Source organism: Vipera ursinii, assembly GCF_947247035.1.
Source record: "Vipera ursinii genome assembly, chromosome: 2".
NCBI classification, from domain to species: Eukaryota; Metazoa; Chordata; class Lepidosauria; order Squamata; family Viperidae; genus Vipera; species Vipera ursinii.
The window spans coordinates 228,309,223-228,333,250 of NC_139513.1; the positions used below are offsets into that span (position 1 = coordinate 228,309,223).

A 24,028-nucleotide genomic window follows, 5' to 3' on the forward strand; every position below is an offset into this window, starting at 1 on the left:
CTATTTTCAAAAGTGGTTTTCATTAAGCTAAATACAGAGGGAAACCTTACTAACAAATGTGCTTCATACTCACCTGTAAATGACAGTACTAACTGGGGCCTCCCATGGCATGAATCTCATTTGAGTGGCATATTCATTTCATGTATGTTGTATTCTGCAGCTATGAACTTGCAAATCTCCATTAAGGAAAACAAAACACTCAAAAACTCAATGGTGGCATCTTTTTGCTTTCTTACTTTTTAGCCTGCAACGAGAATTGCCGAACTTGTTCATCTGGCACAAAGTGCCTTTCCTGCGAAGAAGGCCTGCTGATGACCAGAAGTGGCCTCTGTGTAATCCCTCAGTACTGCTTGCCCAATCAGTACTATGACAGAGAGGGCCGGACATGTAGGCCTTGCCACAAGGACTGTCTCCATTGCAAAGGACCAGGCAACTTTCAGTGTCTCAGCTGCCCAACTGGTTTGCATCTTCTCAGTAAGTATTTGCCTTGTCCTTTTAAATCTCTGTAGATCAGGGGTGTAAAACTGCCGGCCCACAGGCCAGTTTCATCATACCGAAGCCACGCCCACCCCATTGCTGGCAATGCAAAAAGAGTCACGATACGTTGTGTCACGTGACGTGGTGAGTTTGACACCCCTGCTGTAGATGAACAGCTGCCATTGTTTGACAGCTGGGGTTACACATCTTGCTAGGCAGCAGTTAATTGTAACTCTGATTTCTGAAACACACACAAAATTAAGTCATAAAATATGCTTTACACATTACAGTTACTGAATTCACCACCACACTAAGCAAAAATCAGGACTTAAAACCAGCAGTATCAGATCAGTAATGTAGAAGATGGGGTGTTACCATGCAAACCCTTGTGTATTTTGTTGACATTTTGTGCATATTCACAAGGGACAGGGTATTGTGGTGTTCTACCAAGCATTTGCCAATTTTGTTCTAGGCCCAGGAACACTGCTTAGCACAATGTGTGAATCCAGGATCTCAAAATTTCTACAGGGAAGGTGTAATAATAAAATGCCATGTCTCCGAGCAATTTCCGTTCATAAGCCACGTTTATGCAACATACTAAGCATGCTTTCCCTAACATATAGAACAGGCACAGTTCACAGGTTGATACAATGTGCCAAACCATAATATTTAGCTTAAAGAGCACACTGAATGAATTCACATAGCATCTTAAGTCACAAATAAACAAAGCAACACTCAATAATATAAACCCAGACACAATATGGTGAAGAAATATCCTTCTTTCTACAGCTCCTCCTGCATTCTCAAAATCTGCTCTGGAGAGAAGGGAATTATTTTGTGTGAATGAAAGTTTGCTTGCACAATGCTAGATTTCATCCTACAAAGGTCCCGGGCTTAGAGAATTAAAGTACTGCTCCTTTCAAGTAACCCTATTATTTACATTCAGAATAGCAGGTGACGACTCAGTCCCTGATCAAATTTAGAAAGCTTACTTGGTTGGTCCAAAGAATTTCCCCATGTCCCTACTACAGATTGTATTAATCTTTGTCACCCCAAACATTAGGTTGTCTTTTGCTATTTTGCTATAGATACATCCTGCGTTGGTTCCTGTCCTGCTGGGCACTATGAAGATACTGACTCCCACTGCCATCCTTGTCACAGAACCTGTGAAACCTGCAATGGCAAACACAGCACCCAGTGCCTTCTCTGCCCTCTAAACCGGTACAAGCAAGAAGACCTGTGTGTCCAGAATTGTACAGCTGGGTAAGATCCTGAAAAGGCACAAAGAGGAGGAAGAGATAAACAAAGTGGCACGGAGAAAGAAAGAGATACAAATAATGAAGAGATTTAGGCTTTGACAGACAGGAGGTGATCAGCTGAGAAATAGGGCTCAGGAAAGCTAGATATAAATGATTCTTAAGTGTGGAAGACTTCCCAGTAGAATGGACATCAGACTCAATAGCCTGGTTGCCTTCTGAGAAGCTCCATCTTCTCAACCCATCTCATCCCTTTAACAGCATAGATTTGCAAAGTACAAAATGCTTTGAAAGAAAGTATCTCTTTGTTTACAGTGTAATTGTTCTGCTCTACTCAGCTCAGTTAGGCTTTACTATTTTATTGGTACAGGTATTATGTCAACAGTGTCACCAGGACTTGTGAGAGGTGTCACACAAGCTGCCAGAAATGTTTGGGACCTGCACCTACAGAATGCTTATCCTGTGTGGAAAATTTCTTCCTTCTCCACTCTTCTGGCCAATGTGTCTCCTCCTGCCCTGAATATTACTATTCAGATCTTGATACTCAGACTTGTAAACGGTGCCATCCAATTTGTCACACTTGCACAGGTAAGTTCAAGCTCAGAGCCATATAAAGGCTGAAGTCACGCTTTGTTTTCATTCTTAAAATAATTTTCTTAATTACATTATGAACAGGAAAGAACTCTCTCAGTTGTATATTGAATTAGAGTGCAGTGCAACTATTTGTATTTGTTGCCTTGCAGATATCCAACAACAACAAAAAATGAAACGGAAATCACATACCAGTTAGTGATTAGTCCCAAGTAGTCAATTATCTGTATAATAATTTGTGCATATCTTAAATCCCTTCAAAATTAGCATTCTGAAATTCCTTAAACTGTGGGGTCTTTGGCACCCTCTGAGCTTAATGGCTTTCTTGCAGACATTTGCAGTGCACTGATGATGTTACCTAGTTTGGTAATGAAACATCTGCAAGAAAACCATTAAGCTCAGAGAGCACCATGGACCCCTGGACTATAAATATCTTCTTTTATTGATTCCGTAAACCCTCTGTCTTTAGCGACACAGTTGAAATCCATTGCATCATAATCCTAAACACCACCATCATCATTCCCACATGCTCAGACCTGAAACAATGATACTATATTGGGACTGCAGCACACATAAATTTTACTTAGTCCAGGCTCTCAAACGCATGTTTGGAGTAGAAGGATTCCACATTTGCAAAGATCAAATGCTGCTGAATGAAAGCAATTATTGTGTCGATTGGACAGTTTTCTATAAATGTATTTCTTAAATGATGTTATTCCTTTTAAGGGAAGGGAGAATTTGAATGCACAACATGCGTAACAAATTATCATTTCATAGCTGGATTGTGCAACTCGATCTGCTTACTAGGAGAATACCAAGTCTCAGAGGTACTTGCTACACATAATTTTTATTGACTTAATGTAATTATCTAAACATGAATTTTAGCACTCAGTCTGAAATATTATAAAGAGTACTCCACATTCTTTAAATTATTTTCAGCATTTACACTTCTGCTTCTTAATATATAAAATGAACTGAGAAATTGCAATTAGATTTAAAAAGAGGTACAATTCAGCTTCTAAATATTGGTATTTGTATGCCATGTATTATGCAGATCATTTAATGTTTCTGCTTTCATAGGTGTCTTTCTCCATCTATAGACAAAGTTAATAATAGGATAGAATGATGTCCGCATATTTCTACAGCACTCTGAGCAGAACATTTTAGCTCCTTCTGACAAAACTAATTATACTATTCCATTATTATAAGTTTCTGGAAAAACTGTGCATCATTGAACAAAATGGCACTGCATTTCGTATTTTCAGGTGTTGAGATCTTTATTATTAGGAAAAAAGAGCAATTTACGTCTTAAATACATTTTCATATGTCACTTTGAGAAAAATTGCAACTGTTGAGTCAATATTGTAAGACCCCCTTTTAAGTGGGGAAAACATCCCAGAAAAGCAGGTATCATTTTGACACACAAATATGTGCTCACGCTCCTATGAGCGTCACTGATGTTAAGCGTGGAACTAAGATCCAGATTTTAATTTAGTGGTTAAGGCTGGAAAGCAGGAGACCATGAATTCTAGTCCTGCCTTAGATCTGAAAGCCTCTGGGTGACTTTGGGCCAGTCACTCTCTTATGCCAGCCCACTTCACAGGGTGGATGTCATGGGGGGGGAAATGGCGGTGGAAGGAGCATTGTAACTTGTTTGCCACCTTGAGTTATTTATAAAAATAATGAAGGCGAGAGATAAATAAAATAAATAATTAACACATAAGAGTCAGAGTTTGCACAGACTCAGTAGGTTGTAAGATGATAGCTGGTGTTGGAGATGATAATTGTCGTCTTTTTTTCCTACTGTAAGGCTGTTTTTGTTTTTGTTTTAAAATAGGATGGACTTTATGCACACAAAGATATTCAGTATTGCATACTTTTTTAGGATCAAGGCTAGCTAAACCAATGTGCTAAGACAAAATAAAATAAATCCCATGATAACTTTACGTGATATGCTAATTCAGCAATAGCACTGTCCATTTCCCCTGAAAACATTAACCAAAGCTCATTTTTCTGTCTGTTCTTTGTGGAATGCAAGGTAAAACAATCAAAATGCGAGAAATGCCACGATTCCTGTATGCAGTGCAAGGGACCTGGTCCCTTTAACTGTACTTTATGTCATCTTAACGCAAAACTGTATGTTGACGAATATCGATGTGTGCCATGCTGTAAGGATGCTGGATTGATGCCAACTCAGGAATGTTGTAACTGCACTGTAACGTCAGGTAATAATCTCATTATTATTAAATAAACATTTCTTCCAAGAAATTTTTTCTAATCTGATTTCAAGAAGTTATCTTCTTTATCTTTGGCTTGGCTTGGCTTGGCAGTGCATAGCATATACCAACAGACAATGAAAGTCAAGATAGTACAATTAGTAATAGACTTCTTGGGTGCAATTCCAAAACAACTGGCTCACTGAAAGTACTGACAAAATCAGTCAGTTGTGAAAGGCATCTTTACTTGGACCAGCTTACATCCTGGGACAACACCTTTAAGATCATCAACCCACAACTTCTGCTTATTTTGGGTTCTTGAGAAGGACTCGGATCAGCGAGTGAAAATACTAAATCATCTGAGAAATTGGTTAACCGTGCAACAACCATAAAGTTAGACATACAGTCGCCAGACTTGATACTGTAGTTTAGTGTTGACATTTATATCTAACAGCTTTCTGCTATTTGGCAATATTTTGTGGAGAACCCTTTGCCTTGTTGCTAACTCCACATGACAGGGATAAGACGGTGAGCAAAGTAGGTTGATCTTAAAACCACTGTTATCACAATGTTCTTCTCACCATGGCTCCACAAGGCCAGCAGGATTACTGCACTCCCAGAAGAGCAATAGTGGCTGCTGCAGCAGGGCAGAAAAGTTGTTCCAAATGGCTGGTGGTGAGGCCGGATCTTCTGATCATAGGACAATAGTAATCTCTAAAATGCTGCCAGACTACAAGGAGCTGGAAGAAGACTCTGTGGGAAATTTTCTGCCAATATGTAGACAGGGAAATGGGGAGAAGGCAAGTACAGGAGAGAAAATTGGCACAGAGATAGTGATTATGCAATATGAAGAGTGTGTTTTTTCCCCATGAGCATAAATATATGACTAATTTCTTTATCATTCTCCTTTAGATGAGTGTATATTGGTCGTTCCTAATTTGCCAGAGAATATGAGAGGCAAAGCTGTGGCTTTGACAGCGGCGTTACTCATTTTGTTGAGTTTCATCCTTGGGGCTGCTCTTTTCATATGGAGAAGACTGCGAGCCAGACCTATGTCTGTTAACCAGATTGGATATAAGAAGTTGGCAGACAATGCAAAGGCTCTCAGCTCTTTCAAGAGCAATCACTACCAGAGCAGCAGCTACCCAGACAATCAAGTGAATGAATACAAGGATCGGGATGATGATGACGACGACGATGAAGATGACAATGATATTGTCTACATGAGTCATGATGGCACCGTATATCGTAAATTTAAATATGGACTTCTGCAAGATGATGACTTAGATGAACTGGAATATGATGATGAAAGTTACTCCTTTACATAACCTAGTGCCTGTACAAGTGTCACTGTATTTGTAATGCTTTGCTGAATAAGTTACCGGAAGATGTATGTAAATGTAGTACAAGTTCAGAAGCTCACCTAAATGATAAAAATAACCACTTACTACATATCTGCAATGACTGTGGCATTATGTTTCCTCACTGTTTGGTAGAACAGAGCAATCGGCCTTCCATCATACGCAAACCAAGGTAGGTTATTACTTAAATGGCTTGTCTGTATTCACTCATAGATGTTTCAAGTATCTTTCTGCCTGCAGTTTTATACAAAAATTGTATCATTCAGATCATAAAGCACTTGTCTGAGACAAAATATTTCTAATAAAATTGAAATTTCTTGAATTAAATTGCCCACCACTTTTCAAACGTTGGACAAAATTGATGCCGGGCTTTGTTTTAACTCCCTCTTGTGTCATGCACTGATATGGTGATGAAACAAGGAATAAATATGGATTCAGACCATGTAGAACTGAAAAATGAATAAATGCAACAGCCTAACCATGAATATGAACTGAATGTAATAAAAAGGCAAAGGCTGCCTATTGTATGGAGTTTGTCATTTGTTCACCTCACTGATTTGGTAATTCTCAAAGAAATATTTGGGGATATTATGTAATCCACTCTTCTGAAACCTCTTCCTGTGGGAAAGAAAAAAATTGGTTTTTTTGTGAGAATGTACCATGCATATTCACAACTTGATGATTAGGAGTCTGTTTTGCAGCACAAATAAATGGAGAAAATTCATAGGTAAATTTCATGTTTTTTTGGTTTTTCTGTTAAAATACGTGGGACCAATTTATCAAGCAATGAGGGTGACCTGGTTTGCACACATCAATAAAACTTGGTTTAGCATTGCAAGACTGAACTGCACTGAACCCTGAGATCAGTGGAAGCTATCTATCTCTTTTCACTTTCCAAATTCCATTATTCAGGGCTCAGCAATTTACAACTTCAATTGTAATTATACAATGATTTAAGCCTAATACCCCAATATTAGTTGAAATAAGGAAGATTCATAAACATAGTTTGAAGATTTTGTTTCCATGAAGCATACTAAGACTAGCTGCAGATGATCTAGTCTAAAACAGAAACAAAGACCTTGGCTCTGCTGTACATAATTCCAGAGAAATAACATGATTTACATATTTCAGTGCAGGGAATATGATAAGTGCAAATTGGTTTAAAAGGTCTTGCATTTCTGTTGGTTCACTCCCTTTCTTAAAAAGACTGTGACTCTAACTCTGAAGTTGTTTTCAGCCCTGATTTCAAGGAAGCTGAACCAGAACCCTAACCATAACCCAATTTCCATTCAGAATCTAACAATAACCCTAACACTAATCCTAAATTGAGGGAAGTCAGCCCCCCAACAGCGAAAGAAATATTAAAAGGGCAGAAAAATTTATTTCCTGAAAGGATCTTAAAGAGGCAGAAAAGCATGTCCAGTTTTTCTTAATAGCCCCAAGTCTCCCTCCACCAAGAAGAAACCAGCTCTGTAGAAATGCAGATTCAGGAAGGTTGAAGCTAGAAGATTAAGAAGAGGAGTTTTCTCACTTTATTTTTTTTTCCTTACTTTTACTTTCTCTTCTGCCTGACGAGAGAATGTAGTCAGTTAGGTTTTGTTTTGTTTGCTCATTAAAGGTTTTACAGTAGAATATGCCTCGGATTTCTTTCTTTGATATTCACCATGCGAGCCACGGTTCATCACCCTCTGATAGGGAGGTATTTATTCCCTGACATTTGGTAGCAGAGGATGGTTTGTTTTTATTTGTCAAGATTTATTGCTACCAAATGTCAGGGGAGGATTATTACTCCCCTATCAGAGGGCGACGAACCATGGTTCATTTGATGCATGGTGAACATCAAAGAAAGAAATCCAAGGCATATTCTACTGTAAAACTTTTAATGAGAAAACAAAAGACCTAACTGACTACATCTCTCATCAGGCAGAATACAAAGTAAAAGGAAAAAAACTTTTTCAAGACATGCGCACTTAGTAGGACAAAACAGAGTAAAACCATAACATGGCTGAACATGTGACATTCACTATGGTTACATGATAAGATAGTAACACAGGTGCAGAGAGCAGGGGAAAATGTACAGACAGAAATGAACAAAGCTGGCAAAACTAAAAAAACCGCAGTGACAAGACACCTAAAATCTACATACCCCACCCAAACTCTAAGACAGGACATAATAGGATTAACACAGAGATGCCAAAGGGGCACGCTCAGACTCAGGTCAAAATACATGACACAGGAAATACAAAGCCTCAAACAGGAACAGGAAACAACCTCAAGAGCCCCAGAGGGTATAAAAAGCCACACTCTACATGTGCTCTCTCTCTTTTCTTCCAGAGCCATCTTTCTGTCTGGCTCTGCTCTTCAATAAACTGCAACCTTTTTTCTAAAGAAGTCGCCATGTTTATTCCCGGCTTGCACTGAACCATGATGACTTTTCCTTCAACGCCATCCATAACACTAACTTCCACCCTAATCTAACCCTAACCAAAACCCTAACTGGATATCCATCTTTAACACCAACCCTAAATCCAGTGGTGGGATCAACTGGTTCAGCAGAACCAATAATTTTTTGTTGCCCAGGCCCAGAAAGGACTTCCAGAAGTAGCATTCACATAGAGAACGGGTTGTTCACATATTTGAATCCCACCACTGCCTAAATCTAAACCTCACCGACTGAATTTCCATCTCTAACACTAACCCTAAACCTATCCCAACCCCCAATCCTAACCATAACGCAAACCCTAACACTAAACTTAATGCTAACCCTAACTGGATTTCCATTCCTAACCCTAACATGAACCTTCATACTACCTTACCATAAATTTCACCCGAAATTTCACCTATGCTAGATTGTCATTCCTAACCCTAAATCTAACACTTACACTAACCCAAATTTGATTTCCAATCCTAATCCTAACTTGATTTCTATTCCTAACCATAAAAGGGATTAGAATTGCTAACAGCCTCTGAAGCATAACAAGACTTTACGAAGCTACTGTTGATATTATTTCATGGATGCCTAAACCTAAGTGCGTTTCCATCCAAATAAGATTTTACTGTACTTTTTATAATGAAGCAAAAATTAGGGTGATTAGAAATACGAGACTCTTTTACAGTCCAAATTCACATTGGACTAACCCTAACCTTTTCTGGATCCCATGGCTGTTAACCCTAACAGTAACCCTAACATTAATCCTAATCCTAGTGTTAGCACAAACCCTAACACTAACCCTAATAAAAATCGTAAATCTCATGCTAACTCTAGCATAACCCTAATGCTAACGCTAACCATAATCCTATTCCTACTCCTAACCCTAAATCTAACCCTATCCCAAATACAAAGTGTAACTATAACCCTAAACTTAACACAAGTTTAACACTAACACTAATGCAAAACCTAACCTAATGCTAACCCTAACTGGCTTTCCATTCTAATGGGAAATTTCCATGTAATTTACGAGAAAAGTATAAAAGGGATTAGAATTGTTAGTGGCCTCTTAAATACATTAAGGTCCCCGAAGCTACTGATGTTTTAGTGACATTACAAGTTAATGCCTAACCCCAACCCAAAGCGTACCTACATCCCAATAAGTTTTTATATTTTTATAATGAAGTGAGAATAAGGGGGATTGGAAATAGGAGAGGCCTCAAGCATAAGAAGCCTCTGAATTGGCTCATCATGTAGGTTTTACATTTCCAAGTTCACACTGGACCAACCCACACCTTTTCTGGATCCCATCACTAACACTAATCCTAACGGTAGCCGGATCGTTAACCGTAACCCTAGTGCAACACATAACTGTAATGCTAACGCTAACTCTCTAATCCTAACCTTAACCCTAATCCATACCCTAACCCCAAATCTCACCCTAACTGGATTGTCATGCCTAACTCTAAACCTAACTGGATTTCCATCCCAATGGGGATTTTCTATGTAATTTATGAGAAAACTAAGATAATGGGGATTGAGATTGCAAGAGGTCGCTTAAGTATAATGAGGCCTTCCAAATCTACATTGATTCCTGGCAATTGCCTGAACTAATCCTTGACGTTTTCTTGGCAAGATTTTGCAAGTAGTTTGCTTTGGCCTCCTTTCTAGGATAGGATCCGTGAGGAACCCGGAACGACACAGATCCAAGATTGCCCAAATGGCTTTGTCCCAAAGGTAGGACTAGAACATAATCTCCAGATTTCTAGCCTGGTGCCTTAATTGTTACAACCAATTGGCTATATCATATTCCTTACCTTTTCAAAAACAAGTTGACAAAAAGTTGTCTATGTATTTATTATAACAGAATGGTATTTGATGTTTTTCAGGTTTCTTTGTGTGGAGTGGATAAAAATTAATAGAAAACACGTAGCTTTTCTCTTTTTTATTTGTTGAAATTAATAGAAAAATAAAGCAATAAAATTACAATGATAAAGTTAAAATTGATTCTCTATATATAAAAAGGCAGAATTCAATACATATTCATTTGATTTCATATGCTGTTTAAAAACCAGGACTGATCAATATATATTCAATTTCTGGATTGTACTTCATTGCTGCTTCCAAAACTTTGTGTTTTTCTCAGTGACACATTCCCTTAAGCAATAATTTATATACATGTCATGATTCATAGGTTAGTAATTTATCTCACAAAGTAACCCTATCAGAAGGCACAATCTAAAGTAACAAAACAATTGACAAATATACACTGCCAACAGTATATCCAATTATGTCTGGACTATCTAAATGCTCATATTCATGGAGCTAATAAGGCCACATGCTGATCATGAAGAGGAAGAAAGAAATTTACAGCAGTGCTGAAAATCTGTTAACTTTATTACCAATTATTTTCGTGGTCACAAATTGCTTATAAGACAATGGCTTCAACCTTTTTGCTGAAATACCTCACCCAGTCCTACTCATTACTGAACTGTGTAAAAAGCAAAAGCACTTGGCTAGTTGCAATTTTCAGAATGTTACCCATCCAGATAAAAAGGTTTTTCTGCACTGGAATATTTTGGAGATGGCAGTAACAGCAGGAGACCTAGTGGCTACACAGGCAGTCCTTGACTTACCACCACAATTGAGCCCAAACTTTCTGTTGCTAAGTGAGGCATTTGTTAAGTGAGTTTTGCCCCATTTTACGACTTTTCTTGCCACAGGTATTAAGTGAATCTTGCTTTCCCACTGACTTTGCTCATCAGAATATTGCAAAAGACAATCACATGACTCTGGAACACAACAACTGTAATAAATATGAGCCAGTTGCCAAATGTCAGAATTTTAATCATGTGACCATGGAGATCCCACAACTGTGAAAAATGGTCCTGTCACTTTTTTCAATGAACTGTTGTAAATTGAGGACTACCTATACATAGCCCATCACCAGATATTCTTTGGCACACAAGTTGAAATGAGTGGCAGTCATAGATTGTATTAAGATACAAAGAAATATATACAGGTAGTCCTCGACGTATGACATTTTGGACCAGAACTATTGCTAAGCAATGTGGTCATTAAGTGTGTCACCGAATTTTGCACTTTTTTGCTACAGTCATTAAGCAAATATTTAAGCAATAGTGATCATGTGACCATAGAATGTTGCTACCATTATAAATACAAACTGGTAGGCAAGCACCTACCCATAACTGTGGGGAAGCTGCAAGGCTTTTTAAGTGTGAAGAACAGCAAATTAAGTTAAGTCATTTTTTTCAGCACCATTGTAACCTCAAACTATTGCTAAAGAAATGGTTGTGAATTGAGGACTATCTTTAAGGCCTTGGTGCAGCTAGAACTGCATATGCAGAGTGGGTAAAGAGAAAGAGAACATGAGCACTTTATCAAGATAAAAATAAGGAAAACCCAAGTTTTTAAAATTTAATGGCAACATGAAATATGAAATAATAAAAATTTGAACCATGAAAAACAGAATTCAGGATTCCTTGCAAATGAACTAACTGGGGCACCATCTTAAATGAAGGACATAAAAATTCTAATTCATGATGCTCATGCAGTGAACATAAATTTGGGATGGTCTTTCTCCTGATGCATTTGACATATATTCAATACGAGCTTTTTCCTACAGATAAATAAGACTCAAATGTTCTACATACACAATCCCTAGAAGCTTGTACCCCTTGGTGCATTTGTAAAATTATCAAAGTGCAATCAACTGAATTTTCCACTGTCACCTTCATTCTCCATACACATAGTGTACACATTTCCAGACTAGACATTTTGATTCGATGCACATCCCATTTTCCCGTAAGCACATTTACAAATCCAATTAAGTTTTAATTAAAAGAATTTTTGTTGCATTTTACATAAAAACGTACCAAAATGAAAAAATATAAGCAGAAAAAAACATCATTTGGTAATAAGCTTCTGGGGTTTTGTTTTGTTTTGTCAAGCACATAAATATCCTGGGATAAGCAAATCCCTGCAGCTATATTGACAGAGATGCCATGAAAACTGCCACTATAGGAACATGCTAGGATTGCAAGTTACACATACACTTTATAGCAGCTGGTAAACCATGTATACAGACACAAATAAATATATGTACATAGTTATTTGCGGATTTCATATTTACAATTTCATCTACTCACTGAAATGTATTTATACTGCCAAATACACATGGCAGTTTTGCAGTCATTTGGGGACAGGCATGTTTCCACTGAGGCCGATAAAGTGGACACTCTGCCTTTTTATTTCAGCTCCCATACTATATAAAAGTACTTTGTATATTCCCCCTAGAAGCAATGGTTCAGTATTTAGTAAATCAGAATTCATTACTTTATAGAATGTAACTATTGTGAATAACAAGAACTGACTGCACATATATATGTATGTGTACACACGGACACACAACGCAGACGTACAGGTCGTCCTACACTTAACAATCATTCGTTCAGCAACCGTTCAAAATTACAACATGAACAAAGGGACTTGTGACCCGTGCCCGAAGTTACAGGTATTGCACTGGCCTTGTGGACACCTGGCAGCTTATCCCTACTGCAAACCCAACTACCCATCTATTGCCCTCTAACTGGCACTTTCCACAGGGTGGCTGCTTTGTACACCACTGTGTATTTGTGTATGAGGAGTGGCTGTTCTGTGCTGTGCTCTTTGAACTTCCCAGGTGTTTGATACTTTCTGTGGGGCAGCTATTGCTTCCAGGGGGTGGCTACAGCTTCTTTCCTTGGCCTCGCATTGCCCTGCAGCATCTCCCAAGTCACCCACAGCCTGTTCAAAGCCTCTTAGGGCCTCCGTTACCCCGAGGTACCCCCCCAGGCTCCTTGTGACTCAGTCCACCCAGCAACCCATGAGACGGCTTAATTACCACAACAATTACAGTGGCTAAGTAATCACATGACATTCTCCCTTGACCACGGCTCTGCTCAAGGATTGAGATTCTGGTCCCAGTCGGGACTTGCAAGTCTAGGCTATCTGTACATATACACAAAGAGCCCAGTTCATCGCATTTTCTTCCAAGCAAATTAAAGGAGCATTTAATCATATGAAAGGCTGCTTTGTAACAGCAAAGTGGCATCAAAAGTAAAGGAGCTTTTGTGAAAATAAAGGTTTGTTCCAGGTTCAGATGCCTCTCTTAAGATCAAGGCTTTCTATTCACTATAAAACAGTAAAATAAATAAGCTCTATAAATATCTAGGAATTCTCAGTTGAAGGTAGGAGAAATTAAGTGATGTTTTTACTCTCAGTGAAATTAATAGCGTAATTCAGTCACAGAGGGCTTAAATCCTATTTTAAGGGGATTAAAAGGACTTCAAATGAACCCAGCTAATGTTTCAAATGAACAATTAAAAGCCTCTAGGTCTAGGATAATTATTCAGGCAGTAAAATTACTGATAATATTTCTATTTTTCCATTGGAAATCTTTCACACCAAAAATATACAGCATGGGCATTATTAATTAAATAAAAAGCAATCATTAGAAATATTTAGAAACATTTAGGAAACAAACTTTTGTCTGCTCTTAAGATGGCACTAACAACCACACGTAACAGATTGCACTTGCTATTTGTCAAGTAACATGGCCATTTTTTGAAAAAACAAAAATAGTGTTACTTTTAGAGAATCACTAACCATTTTGGTATAATGCTAACAGAATAACAATCCTAAAGAGCAGAGCAGCCTTCTCTATTAAAAAGAAACACATGAAGATCAGTTCAGTTTAAATAACTGCAATGAAAATAAAGAAAGGGAATTATTTAATGGCCATTAGTCATACTGTTAACATTTCTTCTTTGAAAGAAGTTGTCATCTTTAAACTTCTGGTGTTCTGGCAAATCTAGTAGATTTTTAGCTTCTTCAATGTCATGTTGAATAGCAGCTATAAGTGCATCTGTAGAGGAAAAAATAAAACATTAATTACTTCTAAAGCAGGGGCGGGCAACTGATTTTATCAAGGGGCCACATGACAAACTGGGATTGCTGCAGGAGGTCACAGCCTTGCCCATTGCTGCCACAACCCAACCCCAAGGCTGCCGCCGCCATCCCCACTGCCACTGCCCTGCCCTAACATTGTTAGTGCCCCCCACTATCACAGGCCAGACTGCGATCACCCTGAGTCAGATGTGGCGTGCGGGCAACAAAATGCTCAGATCTGTTCCAAAGTATATAATATTGATAAATGCAGGATCCGATCTGAGTCAGTCACTGGGACCAGGGGTTTTGTCTTCTGAGCTTTCGGAGTCATGCTGGAGCCCATCTTCAGAGAACTTCTCTCTAGCTCTGTGTGTGTGCAGTTCTGTTTGTGTCTGTTGTAGTGGCTTTTTAGCACACACTCTGCTAGACTCAGATTGGATCTGGCAACGTTACCCTGGGACACATTGTCAGAGCATGCAGAGTCTTATTGCACTGAGATAACCCAGAAGTAAACACAGTAAAGAGTGCTCTATATTAAATGGTGGTTTATCTTACACTATCTACAGTATCATACACCAGGAACAATATACATGCACGTGCTAATACAGCAGGATCCAACACACAGCACTTACAGCACACATCTGCGGAGTCTTGCCTTTTATACAAAACTCTTAAAGGGACATAGACCCTGTTGAGTCATTCCCATCATTACATCATACATCTCACATTACATCAGCTGGTTAGCTTTTAAATCATTACTTTCACACACATATTTGCCTTCATTGGTAGTATTGGTAAATGCCTGATTCAAGGTACAAATGAAATATTTAAAGCATCTGCTGCCTTTCTCTCATACCACCTAAACTGAGTGAGTTATATAGTCTGACAGTGCCTATGTATGTTGCTTTTTCTATGCAGATAAGATGGGAATTGAGGAAATGGTTAAAAGGATCCAAAACAATGTAACTTCTAGTTATGATTGACATGGCTAATACCTTGCCAAAGAGGAAGAAAAGATGGAGCAAGAAAAAAGTCATGAGTCTTATTCATATGTCAAACCATGACATATTGAATTATACACCCAATTTAAGTATTTTCTCTAGGAACTCAAGATGAATTTTGTACCACATCAACAACCCTGTGAAGTAGATTGGGTTGAAAGATGTAAACTTCCAGCATTATAGGTAAGTTTCTTGTTCCTACTACAGTACAATTATCACTCAAACTGAGATTTATCAGTTGAGTTGTGCTTTTTACCCCCAGATAATAGCAATTTTTCATACTTTTCTGCTTCTATATAATGTGCAGCATAGGTAGATGTTGCAAATGTACATTTTCTTCAGGAAGAAAATGTTTCTGATCTACAATTTCACCCAAACCAATACAGGTATAAACGCTCTTCATATTCTTTGCCTTGGCAACCTATATTTTAAGAACTCTTGTTGTATAATAATGATATTAAAGACCTGATCTTATTAGTAGACCTTACCATTTATCAAATAATAAATACTAAATTACTCAAGACTTACCTAAAGAATCAAAGTTCTGCTCTGGTCTTATATAACCAACAATGATTATGCTGAGTATTTCCCCATAAAAGTCTTTCTTGAAGGGATGAATGATGTGTGTTTCCTAAAAAAAATGAAACATCAATTTCATAGCATGACTGTATGTACATTAAAGCACTGAAATAAAGACATTTATTTCTAGAAGTTTTAAATATAAGTAAAACCAAAACAACTATTGACTTCTAAATAGAGTACAAACAGTTCTTTCTTTTTTATTTAAACAAATTTTATTATTTAAAATATTTAAAAACTTTGGACATGGCATTATCGGTCCAACATACCTTCTTGTCTAACATCATTTTTTATATGTTATATACATTTTATATACGTATCATTTATGTACAAATATACAATATTCGATCTTATCATCCACCGTTATTCTAATATTATTTAAGTTCAACATCTTGTATATCTCTATTAAGACCTTCCTTTCTGTTCCCACCATAGGTAAAACTTATTCCAAATTTTATAATACTCTTGACTGATCTTTATTTTTTATTTCCAAAGTTAACTTGTTCATTTCTGCGCATGCCCATATTTTGTTTATCACCTCACTCTCGTCAGGTATTTCACTATCTTTCCATTTCTGGGCGAAGGTCATTCTCGCTGCTGTGATGACATGTATTATTAAATATAACTCTTCTTTGCTATGTTTCTCTTTTGTTATGCCAAGCAGGAAAAATTCTGGCCTATATTCTACTCTCCGTCCTAATATTTCCTCTAGCCATGTCCATATCCTTTGCCAATACCTTTGCATCTTATTACAGGTCCACCATACATGAAAATAGGTGCCTAATTCTTGGGAACATTTCCAGCAATTGGGGGATATTGTTTTATACATTTTAGCTAGCCGTGTTGGAGGGAGATGCCACCGGTAAAACATCTTATATAGATTTTCTTTATAAGCTGTGGCCAGTGTTATCTTTTTATTTCTGTCCCAAAGTGTTTGCCATACATCAAGATCGATACCATGTCCCACATTCTTAGCCCATATCAACATCATTTCTTTGACTTGTTCTTCAATGATTTTATACCGCAATAACAATTTATACAGTTTTCTTGTTTGCTTCTCATCTGCCCCCAATAAGATTTTATCCAATGCAGTTTCTTGAATATTTATCCCCCCCCCTTCAGACAGTTCTTTCTTAATGACCATTCAGCGACCGTTCAAAGTTAGGGCAGCACTGAACATATTATTTTATGGTTTGTCCTCAAAGTTCTTGCTGTTGCATGTGATCGTTTGGCCACGTCATCAAAATCTGGATGCTTTGTAACCTGTCCACATTTTGCAGGAGGCTTTACTAGGGCAGGTTAAGGCCAGAACAAGCAGACAAGTATGAGTAGGCTCTCTCAGTGCTGGGCTCGCCTCCAACCTGTTGCAAAGCCTGCAAGTTCGCTCTCCAGGAGTGCTTACAATGTGAGCTATAGAGCATGCACTGCACTTCCGAGAAGCCCTCATCCTCCATTTTCTTTCAGTATATTCCTCACAGTCTCCACCCTTTGTCCAGGGAGCTACTATCTGTCTCATCTTATTGATGGAGCATCCCACGCCTCACTACTCCACTGCCTCCTCTCCAGCCAAAACTGTCCAAAAATAGATCAGGTCCTGAGCTAGTTCTAAGTTATTAACACACAACATACTCACCACTGATTTCTTAACATTCTTGTAATACGGATTCCAACCTATACTCAAAACCACTTTATGCACATCTCCAGTTCCAACACAACCCCATCCATAGTATATGCCAGTAGAGATATCAGATGGGAAACTATCAACCAATTCTTCGGAAAAATTAGCTGAAAAATAACAATTTATATGAACCATTAAAATACTATAACACATAGCACACTCAAAAAAATCGGGCAGAAAGTCTTAGATCAGTACATACACCTACATTAATAGCATAGTATGCTATGATCCAGTTGAGGTTGACTATAGGTTAGGGCAGTCTAAATATAACTAAGGTAATTTACATCAATGTTTAAGTCACTCTTCAAATACACACACACTCAAGGAGGACAGCCTGCATTTGAACTTTCAGGAACATCTGTTGCTTTGTAATTTGGTAATTTACATATATAAATTATCTCTGAGTTAGGAAAAAATAGTACCTAGTCTACAACATAATGAAGGTATTAGGCCAGGGCTTTTCAACCTTTCACCCATTGTACCACTTTTAGGTTATGGCAACATCCAAGTACCACTAGTTGCCTAGCAAGGTGTCAAAAACTTGATGACCAAAAAAAAGGAAGAAAGTGATGAAGTACAGGTAGTCCTTGACTTACAACAGTTCACTTAGTGACTGTTCGAAGTTATAATGGCACTGAAAAAAGTGCCCCCAAGCAAGACGCCTGCCTGCCTAGCGGCACTCTTCCTCCTGTCCGAGGTTTTCATTGTTCTGAGCATTTCTGTTCAGGATTGGCAGCAGGGGTGGGGTGGGGGCGGTGTTGGTTTTTATTCCCGTCTGTTGGGTGGTTGCAGCAGGTTTTGGTCACTTCATATGACCCTGGGACACTGTGACCATCATAAATATGAATGTAAATCACAAGACCCTGGCGATGCTGCAACATTCCAGCTGATCGGCGCTTCTTCTGGGCTCAGCAGAAGCGCCAGGATCAGTGCCAAGCTCCAAGCTGGAGCCTGGCGCTGATCCTGGCGCTTCCACTGAGCCCTGACAGCCCTGCAGCTCCAGCCGTCTCTTGCTCTGGCTTGTGTGGTGCTGCCACCGGTTCAGCTCATTCCCCTCCCCCGCTACTTTTCTAGGATGGTTGCATACCACCTGTCAGGTGCCAATGTACCACAGGTGGTACCTGTACCACTGGTTGAAAAGCCCTGTATTAGGCTACCTAATAATATAATTCAACCACATCTGATTTGTGTTACATGTTATCTCCTTTAAAGCAAAAGGAATGGAAAGTCAGTGAATGAGCCCATGTTCCTCTGCATGTAAGTATTTTAACAAAAAGCCCATAACCTAGTTCTATTAAAAACTAGGAATTATATTATTAGTGAGCAGTTTCATACCAGGATTGTTAAAAACCTACCTCTTTTCATTAAATGCAAAGCCCAATTCTAACCACAAAATATCCCTTATGGAAACGGTTTTAATCTATACAGTTGGGGAGACTCTCTTGCTTGGGGAGGCATTTAGGCTGGGTACTTGGTCAACGTAACACCAGAAAATATGAGGGTTATAAGTTAGGATGGGAGCCCACAATACATCTTGTTAAGTTTACGGCATTTTTGTGTAGCAATTAAGGTGCTGGCTTAGAAACCAGGAGATTGAGTTCCAGTCCCACTTTAAGCATAAAAGCCAACCGAGTGACTTTGGGCTAGTCACTCTTTCAGCCCAATGCACCTCACAGGATTGTTGTAAGAAAAGAGGAGGGGGGAGTTTAAGTTACAGGTAGTCTTTGACTTACGACTTACAATTGAGCCCCAAATTTATGTTGTTAAGCGCGACATTTGTTGCCCCGTTTCTTGCCACAGTTGTTAAGGGACTCACTGGAGTCGATAAGTTAGCAACCTGGTTAAGTGAATCTGGTTTCCCCATTGGCTTTGCTTGTTAGAGAGAGGGTTGCGAAACGGGATCACGGAATCCCTTGGATGTTGCAACGGTCGTAAGTATGTATCAACCAGTTGCCAACCATCTGAATTTTGTTCCCATGATCATGGGGAGGTTGCAGAGGTCGTAACCGTGAAAAAGTCAGAAGTCACTTTTTTTTCCCCAGGGCCGTTGTAACCTGGAACGGTCACTAAACGAACTGTTGTCAGCCCAGCACTACCTGCACTTATAAATAATAACTACGGGATTTAAAAAAAAAATCAAATAAAAAATAAAGTCGTTTTGTACTATGGGGGGGCAACCCCACAAGCTCTATCTAGGACAGGGGTCTTCAAACTTGGCCCTTTTATGACTTGTGGACTTCAACTCCCAGAATTCCTCAGCCAGCTTTGCTGGCTGAGGAATTCTGGGAGTTGAAGTCCACAAGTCATAAAAGGGCCAAGTTTGAAGACCCCTGATCTAGGAAGAAGCTGAGCTGGACTTTGAACGGGACTTCGTATTACCAGACACCCTCCAAATAATAATAATAATAATAATAATAATAATAATAATAATAATAATAATAATAATAATAATAATAATAATAATAATAATAATAATAATCCAGCTCCACTTCTACGAAAGCCTCGTTTTAATCAAGGCAAGAAAGAAACCAGAAAAGCCGACCTTCCTTCCCCCACCACCACCAACCACCCCGCCGGCCGCCAGAAGAACCAGGCGGGAGGCGGCGAAGGAAAGGAACCCGCCGCGACGCTTCCACCCGACTCCCGACCCGGCAGCGGCGCCCGGCCGAGCCCGCTTCCGCCGCCCTCACCTGTGCGGATACCCAGCTCCTGGGAGCCTCGCCCGAAGCCTCGCACCACCTCCCCGCGGCAGAAGTAGGGCAGGCTCTTCATGGCGACGGAGCTCAAGAGGGCGCGAAGGCAGCCGCGGGACGGGAAGCAGAGGCGGCTCGGTCCCCAGGAGCGCGAGCCACCGTTCCCCACGACGAGCGCGCCTGTCCCGGGCCGACCCAGAAAGCGCCAAGCCCGTCTCGTCCGAGCGGTGACGCACGTGACCACGCACCCCCGTAGAAGAGAACTGCCGGTGGGGAAGAGGTGGGGCATTGTCTTGCGTCAAGGTGGGAGGAGGAGAAGAGGAGGAGGAGGAGGAGGAGGAGGAGGAAGAAGAAAGGAACGCAAGAACGTTCTAGCACGCTCGGCTGTTCCCCCTCCTGCGTAGGTTTGCTCGTCGGACGCCGGTGGGCGGAGCCACCGCATTACTGCTCCGAGCGGTGACGCACGTGACCACGCACCCCCCCCCCCCCGTAGAAGAGAACTGCCGGTGCGGAAGAGGTGGGGCATTGTCTTGCGTCACAGGAGAAGCGGCAAGGTGGGAGGAGGAGAAGAGGAGGAGGAAGGAGAAGAAAGGAACGCAAGAACGTTCTAGCACGCTCGGCTGTTCCCCCTCCTGCGCGAAGGTTTGCTCGTCGGACGCCGGTGGGCGGAGCCACCGCGTTACTGCTCCGCCCGAGAAAGCGATTGGCTGCCGGCGCGTCTGCGCCTTGGCGTTCTCTCCGGCAACTGCGGGCTCGGAAAGCCCTCGGGGGGGGGGGGGGCGAGGTTGACGCTGCTGCTTCTTCCCGTCTGATTTTTTTTTTTTTCTTCTCCCAGATCGGCTTTCTAAGTTTCGCGAAACGGCTCTGGCGTCGAAAAGACAAGAGGTTGCTGGCGGCTTTAGGAAAGGCATTATTGTCTTTAGGGATTCTGAACCCCAATTTGGGTGAACAGCCACGAAGGAAAGAAATGACTTCGTTGGGCGTTAGCTTTGCAAAACATAGATACGTACAGACGTAAGCTTGCAGGATCCAGATCTGGGTCGGTCACCGAAAACAAAGGTTTAGTCTTCCGATAAATACATAAGCTTAGATGGAGACTCAGGGCTTTTTTTTTCTCATAGAACGCTCGGAACGGAGTTCCGGCACCTTTTTTTTGGATGGAACCTTGTAGGGTAGGCAAGGCGGGTTGTGTGACACGTGTGAGTTCCGGCACCTTTTTCTTTTACAAAAAAAGCACTGGATGGAGTTGTGTAATCTGTGTATCACGACGGGTTGCGCCGGTGTTAGTCTAACCCAGGGGTAGGCAACCTCGGCTCTTTTATGACTCGTGGACTTCAACTCCCAGAATTCCTGAGTCAGCATAAGCTGACTCAGGAATTCTGGGAGTTGAAGTCCACGAGTCATAAAAGAGCCGAGGTTGCCTACCCCTGGTCTAACCTATCAAAAAATCTCCCGTTATTTTGCCCGCAGAAGTCAACAACAGATTTTTAAAATATTACCCCCACCCATACAAATGAGTGTTTCAGAGTATAACTCGCAATCACACGAGAACTGCAGTGAAGCACATTGGGGGAAAATCAGTTTGGGAAAGCTGGTAAGAAAGTGCCAGACAATGTTGGATGTTGCTGAGATGAGCACTACAAGGAATTTCATTCAGTTCACGCATGCCCACAATACACAGTTTAGTCACTGGCATTAATTCCACATCCCTCTTTCAAAGGAATACTGGAGATCATAAACCAGCCTTCCCAAACTGGATGATCACCAACTGTGTTACGCTGTTATCTTCAGCCAGCTGGAGGAGTATGCGTTTTGTAGACAGAAGACTAGAAGAACACATTCGTGAATATCAACTTGTAGAAGACACAATGAAAATTCCTTAATCTTAACAACACACGGACCAACCACAGTTTCACAACTGGAAAACCCTAGACCAGGGGTAGGCAACCTCGGCTCTTTTATGACTCATGGACTTCAACTCCCAGAATTCCTGAGTCAGCTATGCTGACTCAGGAATTCTGGGAGTTGAAGTCCATGAGTCATAAAAGAGCCGAGGTTGCCTACCCCTGCCCTAGACCAAGTCAAATTCAAAAAGTTATGGAATTCTTAGAAGCTTGGCGTACAGATAAATCAAGCCATTAATAGACACAGAGATAAGGCACATCTACAAACCATTCAAAAGAGATGGAAAAAGCTAAGAAGGAAATAAGTCCAGGAAACATCCTCTCCAGCAGCTTGCATACAGATAATCAAGGATTAACACCAAAGGAACTATCAGACAAAAATATCCTAATTGAAGCTTTGAACCAAGGCAAAAAGCACATCCTGACCAGCATTGGCACAGCAAGCTACTGTATATGAAGAGAGAGCAAATCCAATATTCACCAGCATCAATGATGTTACCCAGTCAGGTATTGAAATATAAGCAAACTAAACCCCACAATCAAAGAAAGTTAAAATAATCTAATACAAAAATATATATGAAAGCACCATAAAACAACACACACACACATGTATACAGTATGGGGCTCCACTAACATCCCAGTAGTTAACACTGGGAGAAAAAGCTGAGCAGATGGCCAACACAGACTGGAAAACTGAGCAGATGGCCAACACATACTGGATCGTCTCAGGAATCCTTTTCTATGTGCCTTAGATTCCCCAGCTGCATCCAGGCTGTTGTATCAGGATAGCAGGGAAAATCCAACTTCCACAGAACACCTAAAGTTTCTGGCTTGCTTCGGAAATGGGTTAGCAGTGAGATCGATGTGACATCATGAGAACAAGGTCTCTTAAATATTTCAGTGGGGAACCTTCTTGTGCAGGGCTTTTCAACCAGTGGTACGGGTACCACCTGTGGTACATTGACACCTGGCAGGTGGCACGTGACCATCCTAGAAACGTGGTAGCGGGGGAGGGGAATGAGCTGAACCGGTGGCAGCACCGCACAAGCCAGAGCAAGAGACAGCTGAAGCACCAGGATATAGTGCCAGGCTCCAGCTCGAGCTTGGCATTGATCCCAGCACGTCTGCTGAGCCCAGAAGAAGCGCCGATCAGCTGGAATGTTGCAGCATCTCCAGGGTCTTGTGATTTACATTCAGATGCTTGGCAACTGATTCATATTTATGACGGTCACAGTGTCCAAGGGTCATGTGAAGTGACCAAAACTTGCTGCAACCACCCAGCAGACGGGGGGAATAAAAACCAAACACCCACCCCACCCCCGCTGCCAATCCTCAACAGAAATGCTCACAACAATGAAAACCTCGGACAAGAGGAAGAGCGCCGCCGGATGTGCAGGCAGATGTCTTGCTTGGCTGTGGCCTGGGGGGGCAATTTTTTCAGTGCCATTGTAACTTCGAACAGTCACTAAGCGAACAGTTGTAAGTCAAGGACTACCTGTACTTCATCACTTTTTTCTTTTTGGGGGGGGTGTCATGTTTTTGACACCTTGCTAGGTGACTGGTGGTACTCAGACGTTGCCATATCCTAAAAGTGGTACAATGGGTGAAAAGGTTGAAAAGCCCTGTTCTTGTGAATGAGCTAAGGCATATGTTCTTTTGCAATTCAGCTAAACAATCCTGATTTATTTCTTTTTAAACTTTCTGGTTGGAATGTATGTAGAGAATGCCAGTCTGGTGATGGCAATTACTGACTGGCCTGAGAAACAGCTTCTACCCAACATACTGTATCTAGATTCTAGATAGGTACAAGTTTGCTGAAGTCAAGTTAATTAAACATTTCTCTTATGTCCACTAGATGGCAGATGTTATCTACTCTTGTAAAAAAAACAAGACTA

General features: G+C 40.5%; 2 protein-coding genes across 2 annotated transcripts in view; one reads left to right on the forward strand and one right to left on the reverse strand.

Moving 5' to 3' along the window:
• PCSK5 (proprotein convertase subtilisin/kexin type 5) overlaps positions 1–5,868 on the forward strand; it is a gene marked incomplete at both ends in the record, with an annotated part of 224,946 nt that extends 219,078 nt beyond the window's left edge. The window contains 6 exons of the mRNA XM_083351165.1: positions 244–474; positions 1,566–1,740; positions 2,104–2,321; positions 3,051–3,151; positions 4,363–4,549; positions 5,453–5,868. Coding sequence (XP_083207291.1) covers positions 244–474; positions 1,566–1,740; positions 2,104–2,321; positions 3,051–3,151; positions 4,363–4,549; positions 5,453–5,868 — 1,328 coding nt within the window. The remainder of the gene's footprint in view (positions 1–243; positions 475–1,565; positions 1,741–2,103; positions 2,322–3,050; positions 3,152–4,362; positions 4,550–5,452) is intronic.
• A 5,885-nt stretch (positions 5,869–11,753) lies between these two features.
• RFK (riboflavin kinase) lies at positions 11,754–20,617 on the reverse strand. The gene is made up of 4 exons (XM_083352879.1): positions 20,227–20,617; positions 17,492–17,643; positions 15,808–15,910; positions 11,754–14,255 (listed from the first exon to the last, which is right to left on the reverse strand). Exons 1-4 carry the CDS (start codon positions 20,516–20,518, stop codon positions 14,122–14,124), a joined length of 681 nt encoding a protein of 226 aa, XP_083209005.1. The 5' UTR covers positions 20,519–20,617; the 3' UTR covers positions 11,754–14,121.
• Positions 20,618–24,028: the final 3,411 nt, after the last annotated feature.